Raw genomic sequence first — 16,257 nt, 5'->3', positions numbered from 1 at the left:
ACCTTCCTGAGCTGCTCCAGGTGGTGACATCCTGAATCCCTTACCTGCAGGGCCACCCAGATTGAGGCTAGAGCACAAAAAAGTCCAGCTGGAATGCAAGAGTGAGCCGAGACCTGGGGCCTGGGACAGACTTACTGCTTTAAGCCTGGGATCTGGGCAGAGTCCTCAGGAACCCTCTGACTTCAGAGCTAACATCCTCTCCCAAAACTCAAGGGGGTACCTTCTCCAGGATGGGTGGGCCCTCTTCCTGTGGTCTTAGATTTCCCTGCAGTTAACTCTGTATCACTCCAGGATCCTGCTCTAGGCTCCCCTGGGAGGTCCTGGAGTGTGAAAATGACCATCTTTCTTCCCTGACTCACTGGACTGATCTGCAGGCCTCTTTGCCTCCTTAAAATACCTGGTGTTCCAGATAAAGGAGTTAAGGGAGAAACTGAGATAAGCCTAATTCCTCTGGCGGCCACAGAGTTGATGGTTGTGTCAGTTGCTGCAGGCGAGCGCAGGTGCATTCAGAAGGGAACAGGCCATTAGAGGGAATGTGCTCTGAGCTTCCTAGAGGGGAGGAGATCTTCACTGGCCACCCACATCTTTCCAGTATGTCCTCTGACCCAGGCCTCAGGGAGATGTTGATGTTGATATCTTCTGACCTTGAGACTCCCCCTGCCCTCAGCTCTTTCGACTCCGCCTGGTTGGTTTGGAGAAGCCTCTGCTGTTCCTTCAGAACTGGGAGCCCCTGGTAGGCAGCACTGCCTGGCCCCTTCCCCATACCTTGAGGAGCCCAGGGATACACAGGTCCTCTCCACAGCCCAAGGCTGCATCACTGAATCACAGTCCTGCTCTCCCTTACGGTGAGTGGTCCTGTCACATTTCTGGGGCCGCACAGCTTCCAGCCAGCTTCCCTATGATGACCAGGCTGCTCCTCCTGGAGGCCGACCCTCCCTGCCTGCTCAGGCTGGCCTGAGCCTCAGAGCACATTTCCTCAGAAGTTTGCTCCTGCTCGGAATGTTTCTGTTGGGACATGTTGATGATGGGTCCGGGGGCTCACCTTGGATGGCAGGGCCCTTCCTTAGGCTGGGAATGGTTTGATTCTGTCTTAATGCTGCGAGTGAGGTCCTATGTAACTAGTGCTGCGCTCTGGGTTACACGGTGCTGCTGGGAAAGGGGCTACTGTGCCATTTGGTTGAGAACAGGTTAGTCTGAGAAACAAGATTTAGATTCTTGGGCATTGACCTGTGCCAGGCAGAACTGCTATTGAGCTGACTGCTGCCGAGGGGCACATGTTGCATTCTGCTGAGAAAGATATACTCATCACAATCCTCTGCAAAGGCTGCAGTTCACTCAGAAAATGTACCCATCACGCTTGGCAGGTCAGGCAAGGCAGTAGTCGACAGCAGCCTTCCAAATCACCTCTGTTTTGCTGATAAATAGCAATCCAGTCTTCTGCTAACCTATTAAGGACCTAGAATTCTCCAAATATAATTAAAAGTTACCATCATCTAAGCAATGAATAAAAGATGTTTTCCTTGCTGCTTCAATGTTGTTCAATTCATTTTTCTGCCTAGTAATTTACCAATCAGTCTTTCGACATTTACTGTAAATTAACTGGGTTCAATTGAAAACAAAGGATTGATCTATTATAAGTGGGAGACATCTACAGCCATGCCGCCCTGAACAAGCCCAATCCCGTCTGATCTCGGAAGCTAAGCAGGGTCAGGCCTGGTTAGCACTTGGATAGGAGACCACCTAGGAAGACTAGGTGCTGTAGGCGTAAAAAATAAAAAATAAAGGATTGTAATCTGACAAGGTCCCTGCAATCTGTAAGGTTGACCAAGGGTTGCCTTGCCTAAAAAACAAAAACAAAAACAAACAAAAAAAAGGAGGCGGGGGGGGGGTGCGCGGGGGAGACATTTAAGTATGGTGAGCTAATATCCATGCTGACTGAAATTAGTAGACTCTGAGAGAAGCTCATTACATTTGCATGAACAGCCAGTGACACTAAAGGAAAAACAGAAGTCATTTTTAGAAGGTGAAGATCCATTTTGTAGGCAGTGTCACTCTGGGTGCAAAAGAATTTGGGAGCTACTAAGACACTTGTCTCTTGTGATTTATACATTTTTGAGTGTGTCATCGGGCCTCTTAACAATTTGATTTCCTTTCCAGGCAACAGTGGCAAATATTGCTCAAATAATGTCATAGGTATTCATAAGGTATTGCTGATGTTGTCATGTCAGGGGCCTACTTTCAGAACCACTGGTGGGTGGTACGAGATAAACTTTAAAACATATATTTTGGGATGATTACGTCAACCTTATATTTTTTTCCTTGACATGCCACATGCAAAACAACTTTTTTAACTATTTGTTGAAAAATTGTTTAAAAACAAGTTGGCTGCTACTGTCAATTTTAATTTAGTAAATACATTTTTATTTGATTTAAAATAACTTGACTAGAACTTTTATTTTGATGTGTTTAATAGTGGGAGTTATTTCTCAAATAGCTGTAGAAACATAAAGCATCCCTCTAAAAAAGCCACAAATTCTGATATTTGACCCTAAATAAATGATGATTTTCCTTTTATAAGACTTCGATGAGTAATTCTTCATAACAGAAGCACTTGAAGTTGTCTCCAAAGACATTTTAAACAAAAAATATTTATCATTTAATTTTAAATAAATATTATTGATTTAAAATTAAATAAACATTCTGTGGCACTAATGGCCAATGTTAATGTCAGTCCCCGATTAGCTCATGATTTCTAATGTGCTGTGGAGGATGCTTGCTTGACAACTGTTGAGGTATCCTGAGGAGGCGAGCAGGGCCTGTGTGGTGCCTCAGTGACTCTCACTCACCTTCATGCCTGTTCCTTCTGAGCGCAGCTAGACTAACTGGAATTTGCTTTGCCAATATCTGGTAGCAGTTAGGGAGATAATGAGTTGCTTGCTCTTCTGTAGATAGAGATTTGCAGGTGGAAAACAGAGTAGGAAGTGAAGTCAGGCCTTCAGGACTTCTCAGGAATTCATGGTCAAGTTCACTAAGCCAAATGTGAACAGCTGCAGAGACCCATGCCATCAAGGTCTGTATCTATCAGCTCTCTTGTAGCCAACTGTGTCGTGCAAAGACCTTTGCCAGGTGCCACAGTTGAGCTCTGCACAAAACAGCCGCCTGAGACCGCAAGTGGCACCAACAGCAGGAATTCTGGGAAGCTGCTGTGCTGTGGCCAGACCCCCAGAGCTCTCCTGCTTTTTCACCTTCGTGTCTTACCTATCCAGAATAGAACTTCTAGAAACGACTACAGTTTGGCTGAATCTAGTTATTATTCCTCAATTCCTCCTTGCCTTACAAGATCTTCACTGATCTCTTGGCTTTGAGAGTTGAAAGGGGACTCAGAGACCCTCTCTGGCCAACTTTCCATCCAGTGATCGACTCTCCTTGAAGCTGCTTAGTGAAGTGATGGTCTGATCTCGGCTTGCCCAGCACTTGGGACTGGACCTCATGCCCGCCCAGCAGACCACTCCACTAGAAAGAGTGTTCCTCACATATAGTGGCGTGGTGGCCTCAGCGCAGTTCCACCTACTCTGGTGATGGCTTCTGGAGGTTCGCAGAATGAATATAGTAGGCTCATTCTCATGAGGATGCAGTGCCTGATCTAGTGCCCTTCACAAGATTTCTCTTCATTAGCTGATCTGTTCAGTTGTCCCTCATGGGGAGAGGAGTTCAGACTCCTCGCCATCCCGCCACACAGAAGATGCGATACCTCAATGAGAATGTAGTTCTCCAGCTTTGACCTCACTTGACTGTGGCAGAGCTCAGTGGGACTTTCCCACCCTTGTTGTAATTTCTTCTCAATACAACCCATGGTCCTCAGTAGCTTTTCTGCCGACCACACCTCACTGTTAGTCTACACTGAAGTTTCAACTAATCGAAAATTTTAACTCTGTCGCCTTTGACCTATTCTTAAATCTAGGTCTCTCCATTCTATGAAATCAAGTAATTTTTTGAACTAAAGAGGAGGCTTTACATTTTATCCTAACAAACAAATTTTGAGTCTCAATGCTGTTTTCCTCCTTTGCTGTCCCACCATCTCTGTAAATTTACTAAGTGTATTTGTTTTTTTAATGTCGTCAAAAACAACACACAATAGCCTAATGATTAAGAGAGTGGATTTTGCAGTCAGATTGTTTAGTTTTAAATCTTGGCCCTGGTGTTTACTAGCTTTGTGTTATCTCAAGCAAGTCACCTAAACTTTCCGTGCCTTAGTTTCCTTATCTGGAAAGCGAGGATAACAATCATTTCTAAGTTGTTTTAGTTATCTATTGTGGTGTAACGAATCACTTCAAAACTTAGTGGCTTAAAAAAAACAGGGATTATTTTTTTCATTATTTCTCATGATTATGTGGCCCAGGAAATTAGGCAGGGCTCAGATGGCAGTTCTGCCAAACCTGGCATAGTCCAGAGTCACTCGCTCAGCTGTGTTCTGTTGGTGTTTGGAATGCGCTAGAAGGTCCAAGAAGGCCTCACTCATCTATTTGGGCCATGTAGTCTCTCTCTTCCCCACTTCTTCTCATCATTCTGTGGTCCACTCAAACACCCTTATAGTATAACAGCAACTTCCAAGAGCAAAAGCAGAAACTGCTTGGCATCTCAAGGGCCGAACCTGTAACTTGTACAGCATCACTTCTGTCTTATTCTGTTGGTTGAGGGCAGCTCAGGTGCAGAGGAGGGGAAAGAGACTCCATTTCTTGTTGAGAGGAGAGCTTTGTATACGGGTAAGGAAGGAGGAATAGGTGGTGGCCATCCGTGGAGGCAATTACATACCTTGTAGAGTTGCAGTGAGAATTACAGCAAGTTAATACGTGCAAAGCACTTAGAAGCATGACTGGTTGATAATGCACATGTGTTAGCTTTTACTTAGATTCAAACCCATGAAGTAAGGCAGAACCAAGACCAGGGCCATGCCACTGGACTCCTCTTGCTTGACTGAGCTGGATGATTTGTTAAACCTTCACTGGGTACAGTTCCACCTAGGGGAGAAGGAAATACCACTGGAGTACTTCCTACATGTTTAATCTTACTGTTCTGATAGTCCTATACAGTAGGTGTAGTTATTCTCATCTCACAAAGAGGAAACTGAGGCTTGGGGGTGAGGGGGGAAAATACCTTCTCTGGTTACTAGCTTGTAAGCAGTGAGGCCAAAATGCAGAAATTTGTCATTTTCCTCTATCATGTGGGATACTGTAAAATAATTTGCTGAGGTCCAGACAGTCCATGGCACTCCTGATAGCCACTGGCCTGGACTCCTAATTGAAAAAGACAATGCAGGCCACGTGCAGGGCTGCTCTCAGGGAGCCACTCCGGTTTGAGTGATCCCTGCTTTCTGAATTTGTCACCTGCTTTTCTCTTCTGTTTCGATCCCATTTTAAGGGTTATACGAATGAGTTTTTAGGCACCACTGATAACACCACCAACAACAACTTCCATTTGTCTAACCCTTAATGCAGTGGAGCTCTGGAACACCACGCCAAAAGTGGGAGCAAGAGGGGCTTCAATGATCTGCCCAAATCTACAGCTCATAGGTGGTCTAAATGGGATTTGAACTCAGTTTCTTTGATTCAAAATATTATTTTCTTTCCATTATAGTATGCAAGCTTTCATTCCATCTTCCTATCACTTTATCTGTACAATGGAAATTAATTGTATCTGCCCTTGTAAGTTTGCTGTGAGGCTCAAAGAAAATTGCATTGTTTATCGACATCTATTGATCTTCTTACTGCATATCAGGCACTATTTTGGACACTGAAGATACAGAGGTAAACAAAACAGACAAAATCTGACCTTGATGAACTTACATTCTAATAGAGGAAGGCAGCCCTATAAGCTCCTTGGCACTTTCAGGCACTTTACGAATACAATAAAATATTTTTCCACTGAGGATCTAACACAAGACTGGGTCAGAGTGTTCACTCATTCATTTAACTTATTTATTTATTTTTATTCACTCATTGTGGAGAGCAGATTATAAACTGACAAGGTCCTTGAAATCCACGAGGTCAACCAAGGGTTAACTCACCTCTGCAAACTCCTTCTGAGAACAAGACAATACAAATGCAGCCACGGGAAGATAAATAAGCTGAAGACCATTTAAAATGTGGCCTTGGAGAAGTAGAAGAAACAGTGTTACTATGCTTTAGAGGAACTGCTTATGCCAGTAGCAATTGTATGTTCTTGTATAAAAGCAGCTTGCACAAATGAAACTGTCCACCATTAGTGGACAGTGGACCCCCTGACCCCAGTTTTCTGTCTTTTTTGTTCTCTCAATCTACCACTGTTCTCACTCAGGTTTATTTTCCAGGGCCGTGCTGGACGTGGAAGGATTTACCACTTGCTGGATGCAGCAATTCATTCATTCATTCATTCATTCATTCATTCAATTACTCATACAAACATCAAATATTACTGAGCATTAATTATGTGTCAGGCACCATTAGGTGGTGGAAAAAGAAAAATGATAGATAGACAGACTGAGGACCCGCCTGAATGAAGTTTACTGTTTAAAATGGAGAATAGACATTAAGTGTTATAAAATAACAGTAGTAATAGCAACGATAGCAATAATAATAATTAATAATAATGACTTCTTGGCTGGTTTGAGTAACAGTTTACAACTTATGAAGTTAAGATTTGTTAAATCAACTCTAGCTGAATCTAGATGAGAAAGAGCATCTGACACATGGGATGGACTCTGATCAGCTTGACTGTGTCTTAATTATGCTCCCAGATAGCACTGAGATAAAGGCCACGGTGGGTACGGTCTTACATAGCTGAAGTCGTGAAGTTCTTTGGCCAGACGTTAAGCAGCAGAATAAAGAGATGTCTGCGAGCAATCTCATAAACTTCAGGCATATGGTAGTGTACCATTACCCTAGGCCTGATGCCAGCCTCCTAATTCCCTCATCTGAAAAAATGGAGACAATCCACACACTTTCTTTAGAAATATGGACCAAAAAACTCCAACTGTGACAGCACTGTTTTTTCTTTGATGTGCAAGTCTGGTAAACAACAGCCTAAGGAAATGGATGATTGGCTTCATGCTCAAACATTCTGTGACCTGCAAGCTCTAGGGTCAGGTGGCCTCTCCTTCCTCCCTGTGGTTTCCTCTTTCTTAAAGATTTCTGGTTTCTGATTGTCCAATATTAATGTGCACTCCTAGAAGTGCATCTGCTTTCTCATCCATCATGTCTTTCCTCCTTCCAATTCTAAGCTTTTACTCTAAATTAAATTAGACTTTAAATCAATCTTCTCTCCCACTGTCATGCTTCCATCACTTATTCTCCTGGAAGAAATCAAAAAAAATCTCTGCTGCATTAGCCATACGAGGTGTAGATCTGAGACTCTGCTCCCAGAGGTTGTAGGCATCACCTCCCACACTTTCTCTTCTGCTGTTTCTAAGGCTCTCACCCCCTGATTCCAGAGTATGGCAGTTTTCTAAGCCGCATCAGGTATTAGGACAACAGCCCCACCTGAATGATCTTTCTTTCTCCAGCCTGGCCCTTTCTCAACCCCTGTCTGTGCTGTTGTGGGATAACTTCCATCTTGGAGCTCTGAAGGCCAAGTGTGAGCCCCCAAACCTTCACGGCTCCCTATCATTGCCTGGGTATGGCACTTAAGTCCGTGCACATCAGCTTCCAGTACCATGTCCACAGTTTGTGTTCCTGATAATATGCTGAGCCTCACACTTATACATTACAGACTGGGCTCTCCTTGGACATGAGCCATCACACTCACAGATCTCCCCAAGTTCATTTTAAACACGTGTTCTGAACACCTGCACTGTGCCAGTGCCAGCTCTGCAGAGCCCAGCTGGGCTCAGTGGATTTGTTTGAAAGAGGGAACCCTTTGCCCCCTCCTCTGATTCCCATTCTAGGGCCATGTCCCTGTTGCATTTTTTTTTTTTTGGTTTTAATTTTTTTTTTGTTTAAATTAAAAAATATTTTAAAATATGAAATTCATAGAACATAGTATTACTGTGAGGAATTAAAATATCATAGCTAAATCTCACATTTTTTGATCACCACCTCACTCTACATGCCCTCCACACAGCTCTACTCTACAGTTTTGATTTGCAATAGTTGTATTCTGAAATTTTCAAAAATAAATTTTTCAGTTTTATTTCACATTTTTAAAAGTTAAAGTTATATCTAAACACAATTTAAAGAATCAGAGTTCTACAGAGTTTGTTATAAGGCAGCAATTTCTTCCTCTTCTACCATTGCCCGGATTTTAGTCATCACTTTCAGCAATTTTAATAAGGTGCTTTCCTTCTTATTTTTATTTCTAAATATATGCATATATTACTATATCTTGATTTAAATTTTTAGGCATTATCTATGGAATTTCCTGCATGGAAGATTGAGAGTTTGCTTTATTTACCCTTGCCCTGCCCACAAACCCCAACTTCCTGAACTCCCAGGTAACTTGGGTTATATCAGCCAGGCAGGACTCAGTGTTTAAATTCCATTCTGGGAAATGTAATGTAATTGAAGCATTTCTCTAAAGATTCTTTCCTTTCTTCTCTCCTCTCTTTCTAGAACTCCTCCTATTCAGACATTGGATTGTCTCTCCTCTTTTCCTCTCTATTGTTCTCTTCTTTCCGGGAGATTGTATCAAGTTTCATCTAACCCTTCCTTTGAGTTTTTGTTTCTGTGATCTTATTTCTGAATTCCGAGAGCGGGTTTGTTCTCTGACTGTCCATTCCTATAGTCTCTCTGTGGAGATGTTAAAGATAGTTTTATATAAAAGTTTTTTTCTCTTCGTATAGTTCTTGTTACCTCTAATTTGCTTTTTTTCTCTTTCCTGTGTTTGTCTTCCTTCATGTGAGGTTCCTTCTTTAAATGTCTAGTGACCCAAAGCTCTTTCTTCACTCCTACCGAGGAATGGTTCTCTAAGCAGCTCACTGGAAGTTGTATGAGGATAAGCAGGGAACTGTTTCCATGGCAGGACAAGAGAAAGAGAGGGAGGGAGGGAGGGAGGGAAGGAGAAAGAGAAGGGAGAGAGAGAGAGAGAGAGAGAGAGAGAGAGAGAGAGAGAGAGAGAGAGAGAGAGAGAGAGAGAGAGAGAGAGAATCTGCCTGGCTTGTTTCATTGGGGACCCCCGCTGTCAGTACATTTTGTTTTTTCTTCTTGGCCTGTCATTTCCTTCTTGAGAGCTAGCTGTTCCTGACTGCGGGGATCTGCAAGCCAAATGTGGGATGAAGACTGGGAAGGCTAACTCCCATCTAATCCTGCTGTTCTCCATCTGTGTATGGTCCTCTCCCCAATAGCTGGGCCTGCTTCCTCACTCTGAAAAGCCTCCCTCTTAATCCTTCTTAGAGAATAAAGTCCAGTGTTACCTCCCAGGGAGTAGGGCAGTCAAGGTGTTGCATTAGGTTGTTCAGGAGATCTGGGATCTAACTGCTTTTTAAACTGACTTTCAATCAGCTCACATGTTTTTAGTTCCTCTTTTGCCCTCATTTCCAGAGATATCTGGTCCTGCCAATTGCTGAGTCTTTGGTGGGGGTGCCGTTTTGCAAACTGGTTGGATTTTTGTGCTCTCCCTAGTGCTGGCTTGGAATTTAGCTCCCTTGGGTCTGCTAAATCAGCTCCCTTGGCCCATTTGTTTTCTAGCAACCAAGTGCTTCTGCTGCTTTTCCCTCCTGCCCCTTTCACCTAGGTGTGGTTATACCTTCAAAGCATGCCTTCACTGCTTTTCACTGGAGTGTGGTGGTTTTAAAATCTGTCATTCTTAACTGGAAGTTTGAATCGAAGTTTTGATTTTATTAATTTAGGAGTATTATGAAGTGTGTGTGTTTTATTTCTACTGTAGAGGTCTCTCTTGCATGGACACCCTCACTCTTTCATTTTGTTTTTAATTTCTGAGCCTTTTTTTCTTTTGCAGTGAATGTGTCTCTATGATATCAAAAAATTTGGAAAAGATGAAGAACAATGAGTATTTTTTCCCCTCATATATGTATCACTCAAAGCTATGTATTAAGAGCCTGAATGTTCACAGCTGCTCTATTTTCTTGGCTGGTTGTTTTTTATCTTATAAAATATTTCTTTATTCCCTTTGGTTCTTATCACTTTGAATTCTATTTTATTTGATTTGGATGTTGCTAAATCTATTTTATTTTTGCTCATATTTGCTGGCTTATATTTTGTCCATTCTTTTGTTTTTCAGCTTTTTTGTTTATTGCTCTCACCTTTTTAAAGCCAATTTTTCATTTTCTCTCTTTTAAGAAACAGACAAATCTGACCTATTCACATTTATTATAACAACTGAAATGTTTGTATCTATTCCTTGCTATCTAATTATTTATTTTACATTTTCTATTTGCCTTTCTCTCTTTTTATCCTGTCCCCCATTTTCTGCCCATTTGTTGAACTGGTCATATTTAATTTGTTGCATTTTTTTCTGTCTTATGTTTTGAAAGTAATTCTTTCAATTTCTATTCTATTCCATTTCTATTCAAAGCCAAGAAACCCACAAGTAAAGAATTGGGATAACCAGACTTAAAGTGAGTCTCCAAACAATGGAAATGAACCAGGCTGATCAACAAATAATGTGGCAGTTTTCATGATCCAAGAAACATTTTAAGCATAAGCTAAAATCAGTAAGATGAAAAAATCTGGAATCCTCTCTTAGTAAAATTGTAAGTCTGTCTGCTGAGAACTATCAGAAACGTGTATTGGGAAAAGCTGAAGGGATAGGACACACTTTCAGATTCTGTTTTAAAGCATTTTTGCCTAGTCCTTCCATCTGAGCTTGTGCAGGCCACATCCTCCTCCTCCATCTCTATGTTCTATGTCCTCTGCTGACCCTCTTGCTTGCTAGTGAGAAGGGGAATGGAAGGCATAGGACTTTGGAGAGAGAACAAGAGTGTGGACTAAGAGTGATCCTTATCATGTATTATGAGCCCTGAACAGCATCAAGAATAGCTGGACATCCCTCCTCTGGACAACTACATCTGCTAGAGAGATGACAGGCCATCTGTCAGGAGGGTACTCACTGCCTGGGCACTCTGTCAATGTAAACAGCGAGCAGGGCACCTTTTTCCAGGAACCAGATATTGAGAATTAGTCCATTATATGTAGTTCATGCAATTAAACAGAAGTTTGTGGTTTATTTTGCCAGCAGACATGCAGGTTTGAAATCATATTGTAGAAGCTAAATCTGACTAATTATCAGACTAATCATCTCCTCGAGATTGGGAACCGGTGCAATGTGGCTGCCATAGCAGTCAAGCTATTGGGGGAAGGGAGATTATGGGGAGGAATAATGTCCCAAGAGGATCTGGGAGTGTTAGCTAGGCCCTGAGAGGCTAAAAGAGGAGCCCTGGGTGTGACGCTGGCATCCCTCGGAAGGTACTCGCTCCTTTCAGGGATCCCATGCCTCCTTGGAGATAAATGCCCTGGTTTAGTATGGGTTGGGCCTGAGGGCTTCTCCTGCATCCAGGCTGGTGACTGAGGATGTTAATACCTCCATTTTATTAGGTAATTCCACCAGAAGCCACTGAAGTCTGGAAGAGGTGTCAGGTGAGGGAGAGAAGTATCTGGTTCAGGAAATCTGGAAGATGGAGGTTCTTTATGGAGCTACAGCTGGCGCGTGAGGGCCACTTCAGGGTTGCCACAGTATGGAGGAAGCCTGTGCCAGTGGCCTACATGCCATCTGGATGACCTCATCTGGCTCACCCACATCACGATGCAATTGTCCCAGGAGATGGTGCCATGGACTGGGCCAGGCAGGGGATGACAGTAGGAGCCACAGGTGGGATCCTGAGATACTGGAGACCCCAGAAACTTTGGTCATTGTCATCAGAGAGACATTTCACCAACATGTCAGCCAGAAAAGCCAAGACACCATTGAAGGGCCAGGGCTGGTCTTCGACACAAGAAATCGAGGCCAGAAGGAAAATGGCAGCGGGCAAGCCAGAGATGTGGTGCCCATCTGGGGAGCAGGCTAAGGGTCAGACCCAGGGGAGTGGGGGAGCAAGGCAAAGCAAAGGAAGGACTGAAGGAGCATGAGAGTACCCAGACTTAAGCACCCCATGTGCTAGGATTTGTGCTTGGTTATGCATATGTCCTGTAATATAATCTTTTGTGTACCTCTGTGACACAGGTAATAATGTCTTCATTTTAGCAATGGTAAAACTGAAAGAAAAAAATAAAATTTAAGTGATGTCCCAAGTCACACAAATTCAGATCTCTCCGACTCCAAAGTTCCTAGTTGTTCTATTCTCTGGGAATTGTTTTTATTCCTTATAAAACTGGGGAGGCTGAACAAGATCAGGGTTTCCTAACCTTTAGTTTAGATCTGCCTTCCTAATTTCTGCCATACTCACCTCTTATTTCTACTCTTATTTATGTAAAAGTTTTCCTTAAGCAGAGTCACTTGTTATATTTTTTATTGTGGTAAAATATATAAACATAATTTACTATTTTAACCATTTTAAGTATATAGTTTATTGGCATTGAGTACATTCACATTGCTATGCAACACATTATTTTTAACATATTTTAGAAAGGGAAACATGGTATCACTCTCATGAATGGATGCCAGTATTATTTTCTATAAACAGAAATTAACCATTAGAATAAACACAGTGAAGACAAAGTTATTAACTTGCAGCTCATTATTGTTGCCACTGAAGGCTCTGGGATGAGGCCTGCTTTCTTGCCCCTACCCCTAATTTTTTTCAAGGGAGGATCCCAACCAAGTGTTGGAGAAGTGTTAAAGAAGCAGCAGACTGACGCTTCCTCCTTGATGTACTCAGAAGAACTGAAAGAGGGGTGAAGTTTAGATGCATTTTCTCACTGTGAGGTTGCCCTGATTCATGCTGTGCCCAGGTACCTTTCTCTCACCTTGCCCATCATGAGCACCCTTCTCTGGCTGCCACCCCAGACCCCACCACCACAGTGTGGGGACTGCTGAGATGCGCACAAGCTCCTGCCCATCAAGGCTCTGTGACTCCTGACCTCGGAAAAGAGAGCTCTTTTCTTTCTGACTTGGAGCAGTGACTGGATGAATCCTTTGGGATGAGTCCTTTAAGTTCCCTTCCGCATTTTCCCCAAGAAAAATAAGGGTCTCTCCCAGATGTCCATTCTGTCTGTGAATCTTATAACAAGGACTAGATTGCCCAAGCCCTTTAAGCCCAGTTGCCTTGGAAGGCAACACTTTATTATGATATATGCACAGTCAAACAGTGACCGGGCCACACCATGGGAGGGGGAGGTGACTAGCTCTGAGCGAATAAACGTAGTACCATTTGGGTGGAAAGGCAGACATGTTAAACATCTGAGGTAGATCTTACAGTGCTGGAAGAAACAGAAGCAGCCACTGAGAGGCAGAGGGTTTCACAAGAAGGGTTCACAGGGAGGTTAGATTTATCTGGCTACCATTTCCCTGGACAATAGAAGCAACAAAATGTGTGCACTAGTGTCTCCTTGAAAGCACAAAGAGGCTGAAAAGAGCACAGGAAAGACTTGTTTCCTTAAGCTGTGCACAGATGTTCTCTATCAACATCATAAGGAAACATGTTTATTACTGAAGCTGTGGATGCGTTTGAATAAAACAGGTTGCGACACAAGGAACATAGGGGATTTCACTTTAGAAATCCCAGTGAAGTGTCACTGAACAGAGTCAGAGACTTGGGTGCCTGAGTAGTGGAGTGAAGGGACGGTCTCCCTGCATCTCCCTATCTCCTGGGCATAGTTAGCTTTCCCTTGGAGCCCTGTAGTGATGCCCTCTAGACACAGGCTATGTGCTTCTCACCTGGGGCTTGGTTTCATCTTTGTCCTTGTAGTAGAAAAGCTGATCCCCACACAGCACGAACCAGCGCTGCTGCCAGTTTTTCATGATGCTCCTCTGCTTCTTCAGCCAGCCTGCCTTCAGCACGGGGCCCAGCTTTTGGGGGCAGGATAGCCGCCCGGGGCTCCGGCTCTGCTCACCCATCACCAGGCTTTTGGAGCGGGCTGGAAGTCAAGAATATACACGGTAAAAAGGAAGGATGCATGTGTGTTGTCAGTCCTTGCCCCGTCTTGGCATCCTAGCTGCCCTGTGACCATGGCATGGGAGCTTAGGGTATGATCATGCCTGGTCTGAACCCACTCGGGTTCAAAGAGGCATGGGCTGGAGCACCTAAGCAGCAATAGCTCAAGGATATCCAACTGGAGTAGGTACACAGCCTGCCTGGGTAGTTCTTGCTATGTCTCTGGGATCCTAGGTTCTCTATTTATAATTTCCCCAGTGTTGTTCACCCATGCATGCATCTATGCATGCATCTACCCAAGGACCTACACATCTGTCCTTCCATTTATGGTTCATTCATTTATTCGGCAACTATTTATTGAGTGCCTACTATGTGCCAGTCACTGTTCAGGTGCTGCAATACAGCGGTGAAATAAGGAACATAAGACTTCTGGTGAAGATGGCAGAGTAGGTATATGCTGTGCTTGCTTCCCTCCACAAGCACATCAAAATGACAACTAAATTATAGAACAACCATCATTGAGATCTGCCTGAAGTTAGCTGAACGGAAGTCTATAATAAGATATAAGCAAGGATATAAATAAAAACCACATCAAAATTGGTAGGAGAGTTAAAGACACAGAACAGGTTGATCCTACATATATGTTGTGGCAGTTAAGAATCAGGAGAGGTATCTCGACTGTGGAGATCCCCTCCGAAGAGTGAGATGTCCTGGTATCTCCAGCTCAAGGCTCTGATGCCAGAAAAAGAAGTCTCCATTAACATCTGGCTGTGAAAACAAGCTGGGATTATGTTCAAGTGAGATGCAAGGTTGCTGGAGACCTAAGCATTGCAGGTCTTAAAGGGTGTGTGCACAGACCTCTCTCTCACAGGTTCACTTGCTCTGAGCTCCAGCATGGGAGCAGTAGCTAGAAAGGTGCCAGGGACATATGTGGAGGAATTAAATTGACTAGGTACAGGTTGAGGGCTTGAGGGGCAGGGTTTGGGACCAAAGTGCTGGCAGATGCCGCTGTTCCTTTGTTGAGCTTGTCCTGGAACCAGCAGGCAGGCACAAGCAGGCACCCAAGCTGTCCATGAACCTGGGTAACACCATTTGCCCACCCTGGTGATTCTCTGATACCTCGTCCCACTCAACTGGAATGTCTGGCCAAACCTCTTCCAGTGACTCCTCCATATAAGCGGCCTGCCTCAGCTTGTGCTGTGGACTTTCCTAAAATCTCTCAAAGGTCCACAAATCCCTAAAAAGCAGTGGCTTGCCTTAGCGTGCCCTGTACTTCTTGCTTAGCTTCCCCAAGCCCATTGCAAGTGGTAACTGGTCTCAACTTGCATTGTAATGCTCATCAGATAACCCTAAGTCTGGTATAACTAGTCTTGGCTTAGAACATAGTCTTAATTAAGTGGCACAACTGGCAGCTTGCCTCATTTCACATCGTGGTGGCCACCAAAGAGTCCCAAGCCCAATATCAGTGGCGACCAGCTTCAGTTCACAAAACAACCTCTCTAAGCCCAGCATAAGCAGCAACTAACTGCAGATCACTTTGTAGCCCCGACTAGACAGCCCCAGGCCAGGCACAAGTGGAGGCTAAACTTGACTAGCACAAGAGCTTCTCCCAAGAGGCTCCCAAACCAACATACCTGATGGCCAGCTTAAGGCCACATCAGAGCACCACCCAACCAGCTCCACAAAGACACTCCTGGAGGTTGAACTTTGCTGGTAGTAGAGCCCTATTGAAGAGACTCCCATTCCATGGGATCAGCCTCTGCACAACAGCTCATCTGCTATAGTCACAGACAACTCCCACAGCTGTTAAGCCCGAGGGCCACCCATTGATATGTGAACAGCAATCAAGTTTCAAATACAACAGGAGGGCACACACAACTCACACGAAAGGACACTCCTGGAACACCCAGCTCAGGTGTCCTATGTTACTGGGCTCCACAGGACACCTACTACATAAGGCCACTCTGCCAAGATCAGGAGGTATAGCAGATCTACTTAATATGTTAAAACAAACACAGGAAATCAGTCAAAATGAGGAGACAAAGCAACACATCTCAAATAAAATAACAGGACAAAACTCCAGAAAAGTAGCTAAACAAATTGGAGGCAAGCAATCTGTTAGATGCAGAGTTCAAAACACTGGTTATAAGGACGCTCAATAAACTTAGGGGAAGAATAGATCAATTCAGTGATGACTTTAACAAAGTGATAGGAAATATAAAAATAGAGATAGAAAAATT

General features: G+C 43.6%; 1 protein-coding gene and 1 pseudogene across 14 annotated transcripts in view; one reads left to right on the top strand and one right to left on the bottom strand.

Moving 5' to 3' along the window:
* ARHGAP22 (Rho GTPase activating protein 22) overlaps nucleotides 1–16,257 on the bottom strand; it is a 184,749-nt gene that overhangs the window by 103,301 nt on the left and 65,191 nt on the right. For 11 of the 14 annotated variants that reach the window (XR_004951415.1, XM_016142846.2, XM_016142843.2 and 8 more), the window contains exon 2: nucleotides 13,801–14,000. The exons of 1 other annotated variant lie outside the window; for it this stretch is intronic. Coding sequence is in view for 12 of the 13 variants with exons in the window: in XM_016142846.2 (XP_015998332.2) it covers nucleotides 13,801–14,000 (200 nt within the window). In the remaining variant the exon portion in view is untranslated. Of the gene's footprint in view, nucleotides 1–1,839; nucleotides 5,019–9,106; nucleotides 12,808–13,800; nucleotides 14,001–16,257 lie in introns of those variants that run through there. 2 more of the 14 variants (XM_036222998.1, XM_036222999.1) reach the window with 2 other exon arrangements.
* LOC118604844 lies at nucleotides 1,647–1,765 on the top strand (annotated as a pseudogene).

The sequence above is a fragment of the Rousettus aegyptiacus genome, unplaced genomic scaffold, assembly GCF_014176215.1.
Source record: "Rousettus aegyptiacus isolate mRouAeg1 unplaced genomic scaffold, mRouAeg1.p scaffold_m13_p_6, whole genome shotgun sequence".
Lineage (NCBI taxonomy): Eukaryota > Metazoa > Chordata > Mammalia > Chiroptera > Pteropodidae > Rousettus > Rousettus aegyptiacus.
Note: the sequence above shows the minus strand (reverse complement) of the source record. Positions and strands in the feature narration are given on the sequence as shown.